Source organism: Bubalus bubalis, chromosome 8 (genome assembly GCF_019923935.1).
Source record: "Bubalus bubalis isolate 160015118507 breed Murrah chromosome 8, NDDB_SH_1, whole genome shotgun sequence".
Lineage (NCBI taxonomy): Eukaryota > Metazoa > Chordata > Mammalia > Artiodactyla > Bovidae > Bubalus > Bubalus bubalis.
Genome location: NC_059164.1, coordinates 63,559,606 through 63,577,425, shown reverse-complemented (window position 1 = coordinate 63,577,425; position 17,820 = coordinate 63,559,606). Strand labels below are relative to the sequence as shown.

At 37.5% G+C, this 17,820-nt stretch overlaps 1 protein-coding gene across 3 annotated transcripts in view; it reads left to right on the top strand.

Moving 5' to 3' along the window:
- Positions 1–17,820, top strand: part of AVL9 (AVL9 cell migration associated) — a 57,897-nt gene that overhangs the window by 33,891 nt on the left and 6,186 nt on the right. For 2 of the 3 annotated variants that reach the window (XM_006066292.4, XR_003110963.3), the window contains exons 9-15: positions 1,055–1,124; positions 1,410–1,942; positions 9,502–9,636; positions 11,091–11,310; positions 13,779–13,896; positions 16,408–16,461; positions 16,973–17,061. In XM_006066292.4, the coding sequence (XP_006066354.1) occupies positions 1,055–1,124; positions 1,410–1,942; positions 9,502–9,636; positions 11,091–11,310; positions 13,779–13,896; positions 16,408–16,461; positions 16,973–17,061 (1,219 nt within the window). The remainder of the gene's footprint in view (positions 1–1,054; positions 1,125–1,409; positions 1,943–9,501; positions 9,637–11,090; positions 11,311–13,778; positions 13,897–16,407; positions 16,462–16,972; positions 17,062–17,820) is intronic. The other variant, XM_006066293.4, reaches the window with a different exon arrangement.

Sequence of the window (17,820 nt, the reverse complement as noted above, 5' to 3'; positions counted from 1 at the left end):
TCCACAAGAGACGCCACCACAATGAGAAGCTGTCACACCACACCTGGAGAGTAGCTCCTGCTGCTGCTGCTGCTAAGTCACTTCAGTCGTGTCCAACTCTGTGCAACCCCATGGACTGCAGCCCACCAGGCTCCTCCATCCATGGGATTTTCCAGGCAAGAGTACTGGAGTGGGGTGCCATTGCCTTCTCCGAGCTCCAGCTCTCTGCAACTAAAGAAAAAGCCCACACAGCAATGAAGACCCAGCACAGCCAAAAGTAAATAAATAAAACCTTTAAAAAAAAGAATAGGGTATATTCCTACATAACAAAAGTATTTTCATATTCAAGAAATTTAACATTGAGATAATAAATGACATCTAATGTACAGTGCCTTTTCAGATTTCCCCAGGTATCATAATAATGTGCTATAAACCGTTTGCTTTTCTTAATCTGGGGACCATGGATCCTGTATTGCATTGTTAGCTCTCTTTAATCTCAAACAGTTCTACCACCTCGCTTCTTGTTTTGTTTCTCTGTTTTTATAACATGGATCTTTTTTTTTTTTTTTAATCCAGATTAGTTGCATTTTAATATTAGATTTGTATGATTATTTTCCTTTTTCTCATTTCAGATTAAACTTTTTTGGCAAGAATATTGTATAGGTAGTGATGTGTCCTCCTGGGGCATCATAACTGGAGGCCCATAACTGCTTGTTCTTTTATTGGTGATGTGAAGTTTGATCATTTGACTAAAGTGGTGATGGCCAGGTTTCTTCGTATTAGTACTTGTTATTTTCCTTTGTAATTAATAAGTGAACTGTGGGATGATAAATTTGAAGCTAATATGAATAAATATCCTGTTGCCCAAGAGCCTTGCACAATAGTTTCAGCATCCATTGGTAATTTTTACTTGAACCATGATTTTCTGATTCTGTCATAAATTCTGTATTTATTAGCTGTTATACTTCCATAAAGAAGAGTTTTCTTCTCTCCCTTCTTTGCTTTTTTCTTTTTTAAAAAGTGTCATTGTGGACTCGTGGATTTTCTAATTTAATTTTGATTGACTCCATTTCAGGTTCTCTTTTATATTTCTCCAGTGAATAAATTGGTGGGTGCCCTGATGACTGTGTTATCCCTTTTTCCAGGTAAGAGGGTAGCAGTTTCCACTCTCTTACTTATTCTGGACCTTTGAATGATAAAAATTTTCAAGGACAAAGTGGTTAGGGTCACCGTCTATTTTAATAGGATATTTTCACTTTGACAATAGATTTCTCTTTTGTCTGAGATTTTCTTTTTTTCAATTAAAATTTGAGTAAGCATAGCTCTTTAAAAATTTTTATAAGCGTCCACTATTTAAAGCAGAACACACAGCTCTTATCTTCTGATATCTTTTTCTAAGCCAAACTATTCTCCAATATTGTATGTTTTAGGCATGATTGAACATGGACTCAGTGACAGTTCTCAGTATAGACCCCGAAAAAGTATGTCTGAAGATGCTGGGCTTCAGGAAAGTAATCCCCCTGCAGATGAATTTGTTTCTGTGCCTGCTTCTGACATTTCAAATACCAACTTGGGAACTGTCAAGAAAATCCTGGGAAACCATGGAGGAGATGCAGCCATCAAAACTGAAGAACCTTTGTTCCAGGTAGAAGATGATAGTAGTGAACAAGAAGCCAGTGATAGCAATCAATATCTGAAACCTCCTTCTCGCCCATCTCCAGAGTCTTCAGAAAGTGACTGGGAGACCTTGGATCCTACTGTCTTGGAGGACTCCTCCTTGAAAGAACGAGAACAGGTGGGGTCAGAACAGACAAACTCATTTCCAAAGGACTCTTTGCCCTCAGATAGTCCTCCGATTACTGTTCAACCTCAAGCTAATACCGGCCAGGTGGTCCTAATACCAGGGCTGATTTCTGGCTTGGAGGAGGACCAGTATGGCATGCCCCTGGCCATCTTCACAAAGGTAAGAGTTAACGTCCTTCATTAATGCCCATAAGGATAGCACAAAATCCTTTAACTTTCAGTGTTGAACACATTTAAGTGTGCAAATTCTCACTGAAAAGTGTAAAATAACATAGCAGATGTGTAGTACTATGACACCCGTGACCATGATGTAAGACTGCAGGGGTTTTGATTAGAGTTTGGAAACTGAGGTCAGCGATCACTGTGTTTGGTGTGTTTTTCATTAGTCAGGTTTACCTTCAGGGGAAAAAAACAAGACAGCCTTGATTACATTTAATGAATCTATATTAAAATACCATAATTCCAAAAGCTTCAATTTTATAAGAAAGAATAAAAAGCTTAGATGGCTAACTTAAATATTAGTACCCTTCATAGATATAATACACTTTTGGTTAACTTGCCTTAAAAATTAATCTTTAATCTTTTTATGGAAAAACATACAAAACGTATTTCTAATTTTTTAAAATAATTTAAACACACCATAGTAAAACAAATTGCATCTTTGATTTAGTATCTTATTTCTAGGATATCATTTCTTTATGTCAGTAATACTATATTAGGATTCTGGAAGCTACATTTGAGGTTTGTTTTTTTTTTTAATCCTAACAGGAGAAGCTACTTTATTCTCATTCATGAATTATTTTTTGTAATGAAGAAGATGAAAAGTCCCATTTCATTTTTCAGTCAAAGAAGTATTTATTACCTTCCTACATGCCAGGCCCTATACTAGGTTCTAAATTCTTGTATCCATGGCTTTTCAGTTTAACCATGAAAGACAGATACATCTGTCCAGTAACTAGAACAAAATTTGTTTTTCTCTAAATACCTTCCTTTATGCTGGAAGTAAAACTTTATATGGAAAAGAAAATGGATAGCATTGACTTGACATCAGTTCTTCTCCACTATGTGGTAAATTCTTTCTGGGTTTATCTAGTTTTACAAATAAGTACTTGCCCCAAGTCAGTATTGCTGAATAGTTAGCAGAAAATGCTGTCTTTGTTCATTTTGTGGTCTGTTAGGGGATGTTGAAATTATCTTAATCGGTTTCTTGATTGAACTAATGCATATTTGCTTAAAACTGGAGTTTAGGAGCCTGGGGAGAAAACTCTGGGCCCTCAGACTACTAAGTATACTCAACAGCCACAAATTGTGGGTTTTCTGAACTCACATGTGGGTGTCATGACTGCCTATACTTTTTGGAGCCCTTACTTTTGCAACTTCACCCACCCACTCTAATTTTTATCATTGTGGAGATACCAGGAGGGAGATTAACTGGGGTGGGGGATTTTGGTTTTGTCTGCGAGGTTGCTGAACTAAACAAAGCAATGTTAATGTGTTGTGTGTGCTGTTAATATCTGTTTGGCAGAATATTCTCTTTGTGTATGTTACACCAGTACTGAATATATGATGGGCTTACCACCATCATTATAGTAAATCAAACATTTTCCTTTTAGGTTTTCTGTTTTATTATGTAATGATTCAAATCTAACTTGTTTAATCACAGTTTCAAATACAATTGCTGATTCTTTGATGTCAGCAGCTTTGGAATATGAAATATACTTAAAAATGAGTTGCCTTTAGGCTTTTCTTCTTTCCTTCTCTTGAAGATCTTAAAAATACTTGTAGAGAAGACCTGGATTAGCAAAGCATCCCGAAAAGTCATTTCAAATATAGCCAGAGAGAAGCCTGGATGCCCACACAGTATTGCTGAAGTAAGATAGCAAGCTTTGAAGAGAATAATGAGTTGACTGGTCCCCTGACTGTGTTCACATATCAAAGTTATGCTTGGAGAGATTCCAAAGCTCCAAATTTCCAGTCTTCTCTCTGGGGCCTGAAATTGATGGTTCATTTCTTCTCAGTCTTAGAGATGAGGCTTATTACATAAACACTATAGGTACCAGACCCTAAAATATGCTTGAACTTTTCCTGAGAGCTGAATTAGGGATGTAAGGAAGAAACTAGGTTGCTGAGGGAGAGGAGATGGGACTGGTGGCAACTTTAGGACAGGATTCCGTGGGATGAGGGGAGGGCAATGAGGGAACCAAAGGAGAAAGATGAAAATTTAGAAAATGTACCCATGTATTCATAGATATCTATGGGCGATTTTAGGTATTCACTAAAAAAATTTTTTTTTCAAAGTGAAGTTTTTAACTTTTAAAAAAAGATGAACACCTACTTCTTAGTTTTTTAAATTACATGTATGTGGTACTTTTAAAAATTTAGTAATAATTGCCTCTACCAGAAGATCACTTAATTTAGAATTCTGTTGTTTCAGTCTGTAACTGTTTTAGTAAAGCAATAAACTTATGAAAGAATTAATAGTAAATGTAGTTGGAAACCAAAATTTTTTCTGCTTCATGTATTAAACTTCTTTAAATATTGCTTCTGAGTTTATATTTGGTTTGCTTGCTTATAGTGTGTCATATTCAAATTTAGGGAACCTACAAATAACTTGACGACTAGCTAAAAAGTAATAGATGCATATTTTTGAGTTTTATTTAAGTGGCACCACAATTTTTCCCCCTCCTCTCTCAACATGATTTTTAGTTTCATCATAATTTTGCATGAAGTTGTGTTTTATTATTCCTCTGTAGTTTTCTGGGTTTGGCTATTCTGCAATATATAAATTCTGTGGATGGATATCTACATTGTTTCTAGTTTCTGGTTACTACAAATAACGCTTCTGTTAAATTCTTATTCAGTAATCTTGGCTGTATACGTGCAAGCATTTCTTTAGGAGTCAGTGCTTAGAAGTGGGAATACTGGATTATAAGGAATGGGTAGATTAGCTTTACTAGAATAATTCCAAACTGTTTTCTAAAGTGGTTGTGACAATTTCTATTCCCACAGCAGTGGATAAGAGTTCCCTTTGCTTCACATTCTCACCAATGGTTGTTATTGTCAAACCTCCTAATATTTAGCCAATCTGATGGTATCTCGTGGCTCTTGTCTTTTTTTCAGTAGTCACTGTTGAGGCTGACCATCTTTTCATATTCTTGGTAACCTTTTGAATTTCCTTTTGTGTAGTAATTGTTTAAACCTTCTGGATTGTCTTCCTCATTGTCATGATTTGTGAGACTTCAGGCTTTGTAGTTTTGACTTCCACATTTTGGGTTTTGTCTACCTGGAATTCATTTTTGTGCATATTGAGGAAGGGCGTCTGTCTCTGTGCTTTGTTGCTGCTTCATCCATGTATCTGTCTATTCTTGGGTCAGTCCCGCACTGTATTAATTACCATTATGTCGTGTCAGGCAGAGAAAAGGCTTCCCCTCTTGCTGCTGTTGTTCAGGAGTTTCTTAGCCCTTTGCATTTCCACATCAATTTCAGGATCAACTTAAGTTCTTACTTATACTTAAGATTTAGATAGGGGTTACCTTTAAGTGCTAGATAAAGTTTGGAGAGAACTGACATCCCTACAGTATGGAGGCTTGCGGTTCACAAACATGCTTATCATCTCAGACCTGAGAGATAAGAAAGTGGCAGTTGGTCCTAATGACATTGTAGCCCTTCCCAGGTCACAACGGAGAAGGCAGTATGCTTTTTTTTTTTTTTTTTTTAAACTTTACATAATTGTATTAGTTTTGCCAAATATCAAAATGAATCCGCCACAGGTATACATGTGTTCCCCATCCTGAACCCTCCTCCCTCCTCCCTCCCCATTCCATCCCTCTGGGTTGTCCCAGTGCACCAGCCCCAAGCATCCAGTATCGTGCATCAAATCTGGACTGGCAACTCATTTCATACATGATATTTTACATGTTTCAATGCCATTCTCCCAAATCTTCCCACCCTCTCCGTCTCCCACAGAGTCCATAAGACTGTTCTATACATCAGTGTCTCTTTTGCTGTCTCGTATACAGGGTTATTGTTACCATCTTTCTAAATTCCATATATGCGTTAGTATACTGTATTGGTGTTTCTCTTTCTGGCTTACTTCACTCTGTATAATAGGCTCCAGTTTCATCCACCTCATTAGAACTGATTCAAATGTATTCTTTTTAATGGCTGAGTAATACTCCATTGTGTATATGTACCTGCTTTTGAAGTGCTGTAACAGATCAGCTCACAGCAGGTCTGCCAGATTTTCCAAGCTGAGGTGTGTTTTTTGATGCTATCTGTTTCTTCATTTTAATCGTGGTCAAAAAACAAATATAAGATTTATCCCCTCTATCATTTTTAAGTGCATAATTATGTGCTATTAAGTGTATTCTCATGGTTGTACTACAGATCTCTAGAACTTTCTCATCATGCAAAACTGAAAGTCTGTATTCTTTAAACCACAACTCCCCATTCTCCCCTCACCCCAACCCTTGGCACCCATCATTGTTTCTATGAACTTAACTATTTTTAAATACTTACATAAGTAGAATCATACAGCATTTATCTTTTTGTGACTGGCCTATTTCACTTAACACAATATCCTCAAGGTTCATCCATGTTGTAGCGAATGACAGAATTCCTTTCCTTCTTCAGGCTGAATCATATTCCATTGTATGTATATACCACAATTTCCTTATCCATTTATCCATCGATGGGCATTTGGGTTGCTTCTACATTTTGGCTATTGTGAGTAGTGCTGCTGTGAGCATAGGTGTGCAAATATCTCTTCAGTTTCTTTTGTTTTTTTTTGGCCATTATATACCTCAGCCCGAATGTAGAAGTTAAAGCACCCTAGAAAAGTGGAAAGTGGTGGTGTGTTTGAGTGTAGAGGCTGCTGTATTTTAATGTACTCAGACTCTTGCTGCCACTGTACATTTTCCAGGCCATAGTACTGGAGTGGATTGCCATTTCCTTCTCCAGGGGATCTTCCCGACTCAGGGATCAAACCCGGGTCTCCTGCATTGTAGGCAGACGCTTTACCGTCTAAGCCACCAGGGAGGCCATGCCTCTGTACGTTGGAGACCTTTAAATTTAGGCTAGATTGACCATTGGTAAAAGTGACGATGCTAAAATTTTAAGGTTATTTTGAACTACTATTTAAAATAATTTTATAAATCTGCAATGCTCTTACATGTTCAATATTAAGAAGGTTCCAGAGCATCTATAATAATAAAAAATCTCTCTCATTCCATTCCCTGCTACTCAGAGAATAGCAGGAAATTTATTCCCCTCTCTGTTGGTAACCAACCTTACCTAATCTATGTCCTTTTTTTTTTTTTTTTTTAAACAAAATATTCCCTGGAGATGAACTTCATCATTTACTGCAAGGTACTCCATCATATAGAAAAACATTTTTTCATTGCCCTGCTGCTGCTGCTAAGTCACTTCAGTCGTGTCCAACTCTGTGCGACCCCATAGACGGCAGCCCACCAGGCTCCCCCGTCCCTGGGATTCTCCAGGCAAGAACACTGGAGTGGGTTGCCATTTCCTTCTCCAATGCATGAAAGGGAAAAGTGAAAGTGAAGTCGCTCAGTCGTGTCCAACTCTTAGCGACCCCATGGACTGCAGCCTACCAGGCTCCTCCGTCCATGGGATTTTCCAGGCAAGAGTACTGGAGTGGGTTGTCATTGCCTTCTCTGATTCATTGCCCTAGTCATGAATAGTTAGGATTCCTGTCTTTTGCAATGGTAAGTAATGCTGCAATAAGTAACTTTTTACAAATCTCACATATGAACAGGTGTATCTGTAGGATAAATTGTAAGAAGTAAAATCCTGGGTCAAAGAATATGGATATGTGTAATATTTTAAGGACTGTATTTCTTCATTAAAAAAAAAGAACTTTGAACTATTGACTTTTTAAAAAAACTACATTCTTAGTTTTCATGCGACTTAGCCAAGAATTCCACTGTTGACAACAGACTTTCCTCTTTAACAGAATCAGTTGTGAAATGCAATACTATGAGCAACTGAATCAATCTTTGTAATATTGGTAGTTCTGAAAGTGCCCTTATCAAGGATTCTCAGTCCTGGCTGGGGAGGTAGGAGTATTCGGGGGAGTCCATATAAAGTTTGAAAGAGCATTCAGCATTGTAGTATTTATGTTCAGAAACAGGTAACAAAAAAAAAAAAGAAATAGGTAACAAATTTTTAATACGTAGCACACAAGGTAAAGTATGACCCATGAGTCTGCCAGCCATTTGAGTGCTTTGGCATGAGCATGGGTCCTTTCCACCTTTAGTCACAAGAGGGCGTGGGTTGAGAAGCACTATATACTGAATATGTGTAAGGCATAGACATGGGTTTATTTTTGCTGCTTCTGCTATTTCGCATTTTATAGAGGGGAGGAAAACATTGTCAAGAAGGAGAATGAAACTAGTTTACCAGACATGTATTCCAACTTCTGGAAGTCTTCTCTTATGTCTTCTCCTAATAGCTGGCGGTATGGTACATCCTAGACATAGGGAAGGACATGAAGTAGCAGAAATGGTGTCTCCTTCCCTCAGAGAAATTCTCATGGTAGAAACAAGACATTATCTGGATAACTGTGGTTCAGTGTTTTGTTTTATTTTTTTAAAAATGATTAGGATAACAAATAAATAAAGCCGTCATCGAACTTGATAGAAAACAAACTCAGGAGTTCAGCGAGTCCTCCCTCCTGGCTTTATACACAAATTATGCCACTTGTTGAGACCTATCTTGATTTTCCTTCAGTGCATCATTCCAGTGTTAGCATTCCTTTTTTCTCAGGATATAGGCTTTTTTTTTTGTACACTTAACTCCCTGCTGTGGTTTGGCAGTTAAAATATAAATTTCAGGGCAATGGCATTTTCAAATGCAATTCAACTGGAAATTTTAAATACATAACTACTGCCATGGTCATTTTTGCTTTGAACATTTAGTAGCAAATATCTTGAAATACTGTATCATTTTAAATTATAGGACAGTAAAATAATTGCCATGCAGTGCTTTGCTATTCTCACAAGAGTACTTTGGTGGTTATGTGCAAATGCCTGTGTTTTAAAATTTTACTGGAAGAAGGAACAGCTTTCTAATAAACGGCAGACTTTTAATGGGCTTAATATTAGTACTTCATTCCTAAATGAAAAAAAAAAAAAAAAAAAACCTAGCTTGATCGTTATAGTAGCTTTTAAGTTGAACTGAAAGCCAAGAGGTCACACAAGACAAACCTTCATGTTAGACCACCTTGCCAAGATTTGACCATTAATGGAGCAGGTTAGCAATTAACTGGCCTTAATACAGTCAGGACCTGTGGTTGTTATTATTGGTATATTATTGTGTTGATTCAAAGATCAGCTGTGTTAGGAATAGCATGAGGTTGTAGGAAGATTGGAACTTTCCTTTCCTACTATTAGCTGTCTAGGCTTGACGAGGGGCTTCCCTGGTGGTTCAGTTGGTAAAGAATCCACCTGTGATGCAGGAGACCCAGATTCCATCCCTGAGTGGGGGAAATCCCCTGGAAAAGCACATGGCAACCCATTCTAGTATTCTAGCCTGGAAAATCCCATAGACAGAGGAGCCTTGTGGGCTACCATGGCCCAGTCCATGGGGTCGCAAAGAGTTGGACACAACTTAGTGACTGAACCACCAAAACACCAGCTGTTATGAGAGACATGGCTGTTCCATTACTTTTCTAACATTTTCTACTCTTGTAATTCATAGGGATATCTGTGTTTGCCTTATATGGCATTGCAGCAGCATCATCTTCTCTCTGATGTCACCATTCGAGGATTTGTTGCTGGAGCTACTAATATCCTTTTTCGACAACAGAAACACCTCAGTGATGCCATTGTGGAAGTAAGTTGACATCTGAGTGCAGATACTTGACTGCTGGTCCCTGTTTTTCTTTTTTAAATGGAATTTGGGGCATAGTAATAACACTAATAGTGGTCATAATTGCTTCCTTTGCCAGGCATCGTAAGCACCTTAGGTATATGAACTTATCTAGTTTTCATAACAACCTGTGAGATAGGCATTGTTACTGTCCGTATCACACCTGAAGAAGCTAAGGAACAGAGGGGATCAGATAGCTGCTAAGTGGATGAGCCAGGATTCCTACCAAGGCAATCTAGAGATTGTCTTACTTTACTGCTGCTAAGTCGCTTCAGTCGTGTCCGACTCGGTGCGACCCCATAGACGGCAGCCCACCAGGCTCCCCCGTCCCTGAGATTCTCCAGGCAAGAACACTGGAGTGGGTTGCCATTTCCTTCTCCAATGTATGAAAGTGAAAAGTGAAAGTGAAGTCGCTCAGTCATGTCCAACTCTTCGCAACCCCATGGACTGCAGCCTACCAGGCTCCTCCGTCCATGGGATTCTCCAGGCAAGAGTACTGGAGTGGGGTGCCATTGCCTTCTCCGAGTCTTACTATAGTCTCACAATAAAAGTATGTTTATCATTTAAATAGTTTAAATACCTCTACCTTGTTTAATATGCCCCAATATCAAGTGGAAGGAGCTAGAGATAAACATTTGATATCTTATTAATATAGAAGTATAAATAATTTGTTAACTTTTACAATTAAAATAATTTTTACAAATGGGTGGAGGGGATTTCAGCCACCCTAAGTTTTCTGTAGTTCCTAACAGAAAGTACCAGAATGTGCTTCCTGGGGAAATGTTTATAATACAATAAATTAAAAATCTGGGATTCAAAGCTATATGGATCCCAATATTGAGGGAGAAAAATACATATATTATACCTTCCAAGACAGGAGGATATAGATGAAAGGACCACAGAGTTTTCTTAAACATTATTGTTACATTCTAGTTCTAAAGTTGGTTGGCAAGCTGATGGGTATTTATTATTATACTTTAACCTGTAAGTTACATATAGTTCTTTCTGTGTCAAGTATTACATAATAAATATACCCCAAAGTATCTGTGCAGTCAAAGCAAAAATTTTTAGTAATTGTATTTAATTAATTGTATTCATTTCTATTTGTATGATAAAGGTGATTTTTACTGTACATTTCTATATTTTCCAAAATATTTGTCAACATGAATCACTTTTATAATTCAAAATTAAGTATTTATGCATGTAAGAACAAAAAATGAGCATTTTTTTAAATAGTGAAAAATAAGAAACAGCTTCAGAATAAAAAGCCTGTCTTTTTCTTAGGCTCATCTTTTGAGAATGCTATTTTATTCATATTTTTTATTTCCAACTCAACTTCCCAGTAGTTACTCATTAAAGTGTGGCATGGATGTCTGCATGAATGCCCAGACTCTGACTTGTACCTGGGAACCCTCTAGGTAGAAGAAGCTCTGATCCAGATCCATGATCCAGAACTTAGGAAGCTGCTCAATCCAACCACTGCAGACCTAAGGTTCGCAGATTACCTAGTGAGGCACGTGACTGAGAACCGGGACGACGTCTTCCTGGATGGCACGGGCTGGGAGGGAGGTGACGAGTGGATCCGAGCACAGTTTGCAGTCTATATTCACGCACTGTTGGCCGCCACACTGCAGCTAGGTAAGGAGCTCACAGTCACTTTCTCATTTTGTTAACTCTGGATGCTTTGAATTGCATAAGAAATAAAGTGATCAGAAAAATTACCTGTCACTCCACACATATAGAATTAACTACTCTTCACAGTTTGAGTAATTCATATCCTTCTAGACCTTTTTCTATGAATATGTTTTGGATTTTAGTTTTGTAGTGTTCATGGTAGTCTTTTTGCAAACATGGATCCCATTTTTCATGTTTTTTATAGCTTAGTTTTTCTTTATAATATAAACATGTATCAAGAGAGTAAATGCAGATCTTCATCACTTTTTTACATGACTTAGTATTCCACCATATGGAAGGATATATCAGTAGTTGAGTGCTATTTATAAACACTGCTTACATGTTTTTAAGATATACGAGGGATGGAAAAAAAATTAAAAAAACAAATCATTGCAGATCACATTCTGACAGTATCCCTATTAAATGTTTAAAATGGATCAGGCAAACATAGAATCGCTCCTGTGTTAAAATTCTCATTCCCCATAGAAACGAATATATTCAAGGAGAAAATGAAGCTCTGCAATGAGCTTTCACACCTGGGACACCTGCCACCCTGCATATTAGCAAATCAGTAGATTTGGTAGTCGGAGAAGGCACTGGCACCTCACTCCAGTACTCTTGCCTGGAAAATCCCATGGACGGAGGAGTCTAGTAGGCTGCAGTCCGTGGGGTCATTAAGAGTCGTGTCACTTGCCCTTTTCCCTTTCATGCATTGGAGAAGGAAATGGCAACCCACTCCAGTGTTCTTGCCTGGAGAATCCCAGGGATGGGGGAGCCTGGTGGGCTGCCGTCTATGGGGTTGCACAGAGTTGGACACGACTGAAGCAACTTAGCAGCAGCAGCAGATTTGGTAGTGATGGTGGTAAGGTTGTTAAAAGCATATGGAGCTTCTGTTTTTCCTGCTTCTCAATGATCTCTCCAACTGTTTCCAGGTTGCTTTTTTAAAAATTGTGAAATCCATATAAAATTTACCATCTTAACCATTTATAAGTGTATGGTTCCACAGTGTTTAAGTACCTTCACGTTGTGGTGTCAGTAGTTGTTTAAATCAACCCCACTGCTGCCACCTCCTAGATAGTTTTTCCAATAGTATATGTAGAGTTTTAAATCCAGGCTTCAGGCATGTTCTTCAGTCATTAAGAAATCTATGGAGTGACTCCTTATTTGTTAATGGGATTTTTTTTTTAAGTGTCTGCCTCTTCTACAATTGTAGCAACTGAGATCCCCAAATTAAATCCTCTAACCCAGAATCACTCAGTTTATCTATTAAGAAAACCCAAGTCTCCACCAGTCATGTATGTTCCTGAGTAATTAATTTACTTCTTAAAAATATTTTCCTGAGTACACAGTAGCTATGTATTTTCAGAGGGAACATTTAACATGTGTGGAGACACACCCTTATTTTTTTTTGAGCACTTAACATCTACTAACTCATTTCATCGTCCCAGCAATCTTAGAGGTAGATACCATGTCATCCTCATTTTACAGATTTGAGAAAGTGAGGCACAGAGAGGTTAAATAACTTGCTCTTCCCCCTGGTAGGAGACTGAGCTGGACTTCAACCCAAGTAGTCTGGTTCACACCCAAGCTTTTAAAGGAAATTTAGCCCAGTGAGCTGATTGATGAATATGTTCTTAAAAGCACTTCCTTATGGTGCATACAGAACCATGAATGTTCTTTTCTTCCTCTCCCAGCGACGAAAGTCACGTGTTTCACCTTCAAAGCAAGCAACTTGGAATTAATATATGAAGCAATAGCCATTTGAATCAGTTCTCCAAACCTTTTCTGTTCTACCAAGTAGAAGAAGCACTGTGGATTGAAGCTTCCTCTTGATAGTGATGAAGCCAAAAAGTTTTATGCATTAAATATATGAAAATCCCCTTATTAAGTATTTTGACCATGAAATGCATGGAGGCTCAAGAATGAGTTTCACCGAATAGTAAGATAAAGAAAAAAGAATGGCTAAAAAGAACCAATTATTCTAATTTCCTTTCTTAGAAAATGGTGTTTGTGAAAAGATTTTTAAAAAATACCCTAATTGCCTACTCCATATATATATGTATGTCAGTATGTTTAACCCACTCTAGTCTATAGTTTTTAATAAATAGTACTATGCCTCCTTACCTTGGTGAGGAGAACATGGAAATATTTTGGAGTTTTTAGGAACCTTAGAAAATATTTGGCTCAACCCCCTTATTTTCTAGTAAGAAAAATGAAATTCCAGGTGATCAAGTGACTTAGCAAAAGCCACATAGCTTCTTACTAGGGTTCTGGAACTTGACCCAAGATTCCTGACATTTGGTAGCCTTTCTCCCCAAGAAAGCAGCAGGGGACAGGGAGGCTAAAGCCATTTCTTTACTGTTATTGGTTATTAATCTTTATAACCCTGACTGGCTACAGTCCAGCCCAACTTTCAAATATTTACTTGACAGATAATGAAAAGATCTTATCGGACTATGGGACGACCTTTGTTACAGCATGGAAGAACACTCACAACTACAGGGTCTGGAACAGCAACAAGCATCCAGCACTTGCAGAAATAAATCCAAAGTAAGCACATCCTCTACAGGGTGATAGAGGTGGTTGACTTATTAAGGGTTTCCAAATAAAGAAAATCATGTCTGAACTCTGATGATACTGTGAATATCTTCAAGAATCCCTTAAATAGATTTTTTAATAAAAAAGGCTCCTAAGTACAGGGAAGCAGCTGAAACTGCTTCCCTATTCACACTTCTTACTCACAAAGCACAAGACATTTTGGAAGCGCTAACATTTCTCCCAGCTTCCAGTATAATTAGGAGACGAAAGTCCTAGCCTGTGGGGATGCTCATATGTCATATCGATCTTTCCTCCCTTTCTCTGGATTTTTGCCTCAGCAGAATGGTCAAGCGAGATAGAAGCCTTGAGGGAAATAGCACTGGTTAAAACTGAGAGGTTATTGTAAAATATGAAGTGTGACCAACTAAAGTCAATATTTGAATTCCTAGATAAGCAGTAAAATCTGGTGCCATTTCCATATCAGATTCTAAGATCCAACAAAATTTAATACCTGTCATAATATTGACTGTTGACTGAGCAAAGACTTTATTCCACGTAAAAGGCATTTAAATGTGCTAGAGAATTGGGCCATTAAGAAAAAACGCCATGTGAATGGGAGAGTGGAGTCTAAGGAGATCAATTGATATAATGTGTACATATTGGGAACGTCTAAATGAAAGGATTTTAATTTCTTCATGATATAAGTATACATTGAACTTTTGTTTTCATTTGTGTTTTTTTGGTGTATGTGTTTAATTAATTTTTATTGGAGTATAATTGTATTTTAAACTTTACTTCTTCATGAAAATATGACAAAAATCAACTTAGTACTGATTACCATATTATTTAGGAACTTGGGTAAACTTGACTTGGGAATGTGCTTTAGTGGGGCTACACACACAAAACCCAGGGATTTATGTCATTGTAACTTGCAGAAGCATCTGCAAGGAAGCAGGGGTTGGGAGAACATGTCTGCTAAACTTATCCATCAAGAACCGTGACTAGGTTCAGGACCAGTTTTGGTGAATTTCGTCCTCATACTGGGCTATGGCAGAAACCTAGATTGCCATTTGGATGTGGTAAAAACACAGAATTAAAAGGCAAAAACACTAATGGAATTAAATGAAAGGACTAAGTTCAAGGTCTTCTCCCTCACTAACCACAAGGTCTGTGTTCTAAAGAGTAATGAAGAGAAACAGATGTGAGCTTGCTTGCCCAGTGGCGCTGGTTGCAGCGGTGCTGGGGGAGTGGCCGTTCACAGCTCTGTCTCCTCCCCTGGGGCTCTGTTAGCCTGGACAGATCTTTACTCAGCTGCTGCATCTGCTGTAGTGCCTTTAACTTGAAGCAGTGCTACAGATTTTAATGCAGGTCCTTATGAGGATTAGCTGGCATGTGTTTTAAAGGATTGTGAAAACAGTACTTTTAAAACTATGTAAATAACTGAGGTTATTTAGGTTGAGGAGAAAGAAAGTTGAAGCAAAAGACCAGAAAATTCGATCGGGAAATTATGCAGATATGATAGTCAGCAGATTTTCAGTATTTTCACCAAATTAAAAACAGAAATGATGATAGTCTTCAGCTGTCATCAGGGCATATAATTTAGAAATATTCAAAACTAAATGTAAGGTTTGAGATCTTTGAAACACTTTCTTCCACTCCTAAAGATTAGAAAATTAAGTCCTCTCAATGCTTTCAACTGGTGATTCGGAAATCCAGATAAAAGAGAGGTTGTTATGTATGCCTAATGTGACCAGTAAATAAATTTGTTATCATTTGAAAAGCCATAATAGCATTTTTTAAATTTTAATTGGAAGCTAATTACTTTACAATATTGTGGTGGTTTTTGCCATACATTCACGTGAATTAGCCACATAATAGCGTTTTAATGTTTTAATAAGTGGCTGCAAATTTCACCAGGGTGACTTTTTTTTTTTTTTTTTTTGTCACTTTCTTTGTTAGACATTGACAGAAGGACCCCTGCCCTGTGTATGAGATAAGAATCTGAATGTTTACTGATTCCTTGTTTTATAGTGTAATGTTGATCAGGTTCCCTGATTTTTATACATACTGTTTCCCTAAGATCTGCACTTTGAGTTGCTTTTCTGATAACACAGATTAAATCTTCCTTTGACCAATAGCACCCATTTATAAGATGGCCAGAATCAAGCCATGGCCAAAGTCAGGGACTCTAACCCTGACTGTCCCAGGAGCTTTTTTAAAATGTTGGTGCTTGGGCCCCACCTCAGACCAAAGAAGAACATTAGGGCAGCACTAACACAAACCAACCCCACCCAAGGAAAAAAAAAAACACCTATTTTACAAGCAAAGTACGTAAGCTGAGAGAGACTCCGTGACTGTGAGTGGAGAGCTGTGATCGGAGCCCTATTTCCGGTGTCGCGTTTGGAGCGCCACCGCCCTCCTGAGTCACCCCAGTGCAGTTTCCTGACACTTCCTTGTGATAACTCTGTGTTGCAGCTTCACTGGTGAGATACTCATAGTCTAAACTCAAACTTTGTTTTACAGCCATCCTTTCCAAGGACAGTACTCAGTGTCAGACATGAAGTTAAGATTCTCACAGTGAGTATTTAGGGAAAATACTAGGAACGTTCTTCTGTCTGAATTCATGCCATGTGTTTCATCGCTAATTGGGAATTGTTTTTCTCCACTTCATAGACTTGTGCTTCAAATAGTAACCAAATATGTGCATAACGTTCTCTAGCTCAGCAGTGTGTATGTTTCAAAATGAAAACACTGCTGTTCCATGGAGAATGGTGTGAACTAATAGCAGGATTTGCCATTTTTATTCTGGTGAAGTAACTTTAGCAAATTATGACCATACAAATTATGTATAACCATACATCCTTATGTCCTTACACTACTTTCTGGCTCATCTGTATATTCTTTTAAAATTTTCTGAAAATTCCTGTATTTAAAATATTAGTAAATTAATTGATGTACAACAAATAATGAATTATTTATCTTTTCTCAATAATTCTGATTTGGGGGATGATTATAGAGTGGTTAATGTATATGTGAGTGATTTTTTTTTTTTAACTTTACTTACTTAACATTTCTCTCCTTTACTCAGTTCTGTTCAAAACAGTGAGCGTGGCAAAAAACTTGGAAACGTCATGGTTACAACAAGTCGGAATGTTGTACAAACAGGAAAAGCTGTTGGTAAGGATGTCTTAGGCAGGAACAGATTGGAATCATAAAACATCTCTTCTCTATCCTCAGTATGTCACTGATAAACACATAAAGTTGCAGAGATGTGTGTATCACATAATAATGCAAGATGGTTGAATATACAGTGGTTTTTCTTTTTAATTTTGGTCTTATTCATTAAAACAATGCTTGTGACACTAGATAATGCCAAACCAAGTTTAGCAAATGTTGTCATATCTGTTCTGTTATCAGGAATCAAACTTCTCTGGATTTCTCGTTCTGTCCCTGAGCTGCCCACAGTTCTTTATAAATAGTAGAGTACTATTTATATAATAATAAAGTAGGCATTAGGAGCAGCTGTCTTTTAAGGTAGTATCACATAGTAAAGAAGATCAGTGAAAACCAACAATTGTTTTTATGAAAAGATCACATTAATGATACTTCTACAGACTAGTAAAGAGAAAAAGAAGATACAAATGACCAGTATTGGGCATGAAAGAGGGGATACCACTATAGATCTTACAGAAATTAAAAGGATAATTAGGTAATACTATGAATAATCTTGTGGCAGTTATTCAACTGCTTAGATGAAATCTACAAAATCCTTGAAAGACTCAAATTGCCAAAACCAATGCATTAAAGAAATAGAAAATCTGAATAGCCCTAAGTATATTAAATAAATGGAGTTAAAGTTTAAAGGCTTGTTACAAGTTTTTAAATGTAATCTAAGCCCAGGTGGCTTCACTTACGAATTTTATCAAACACTTAAGG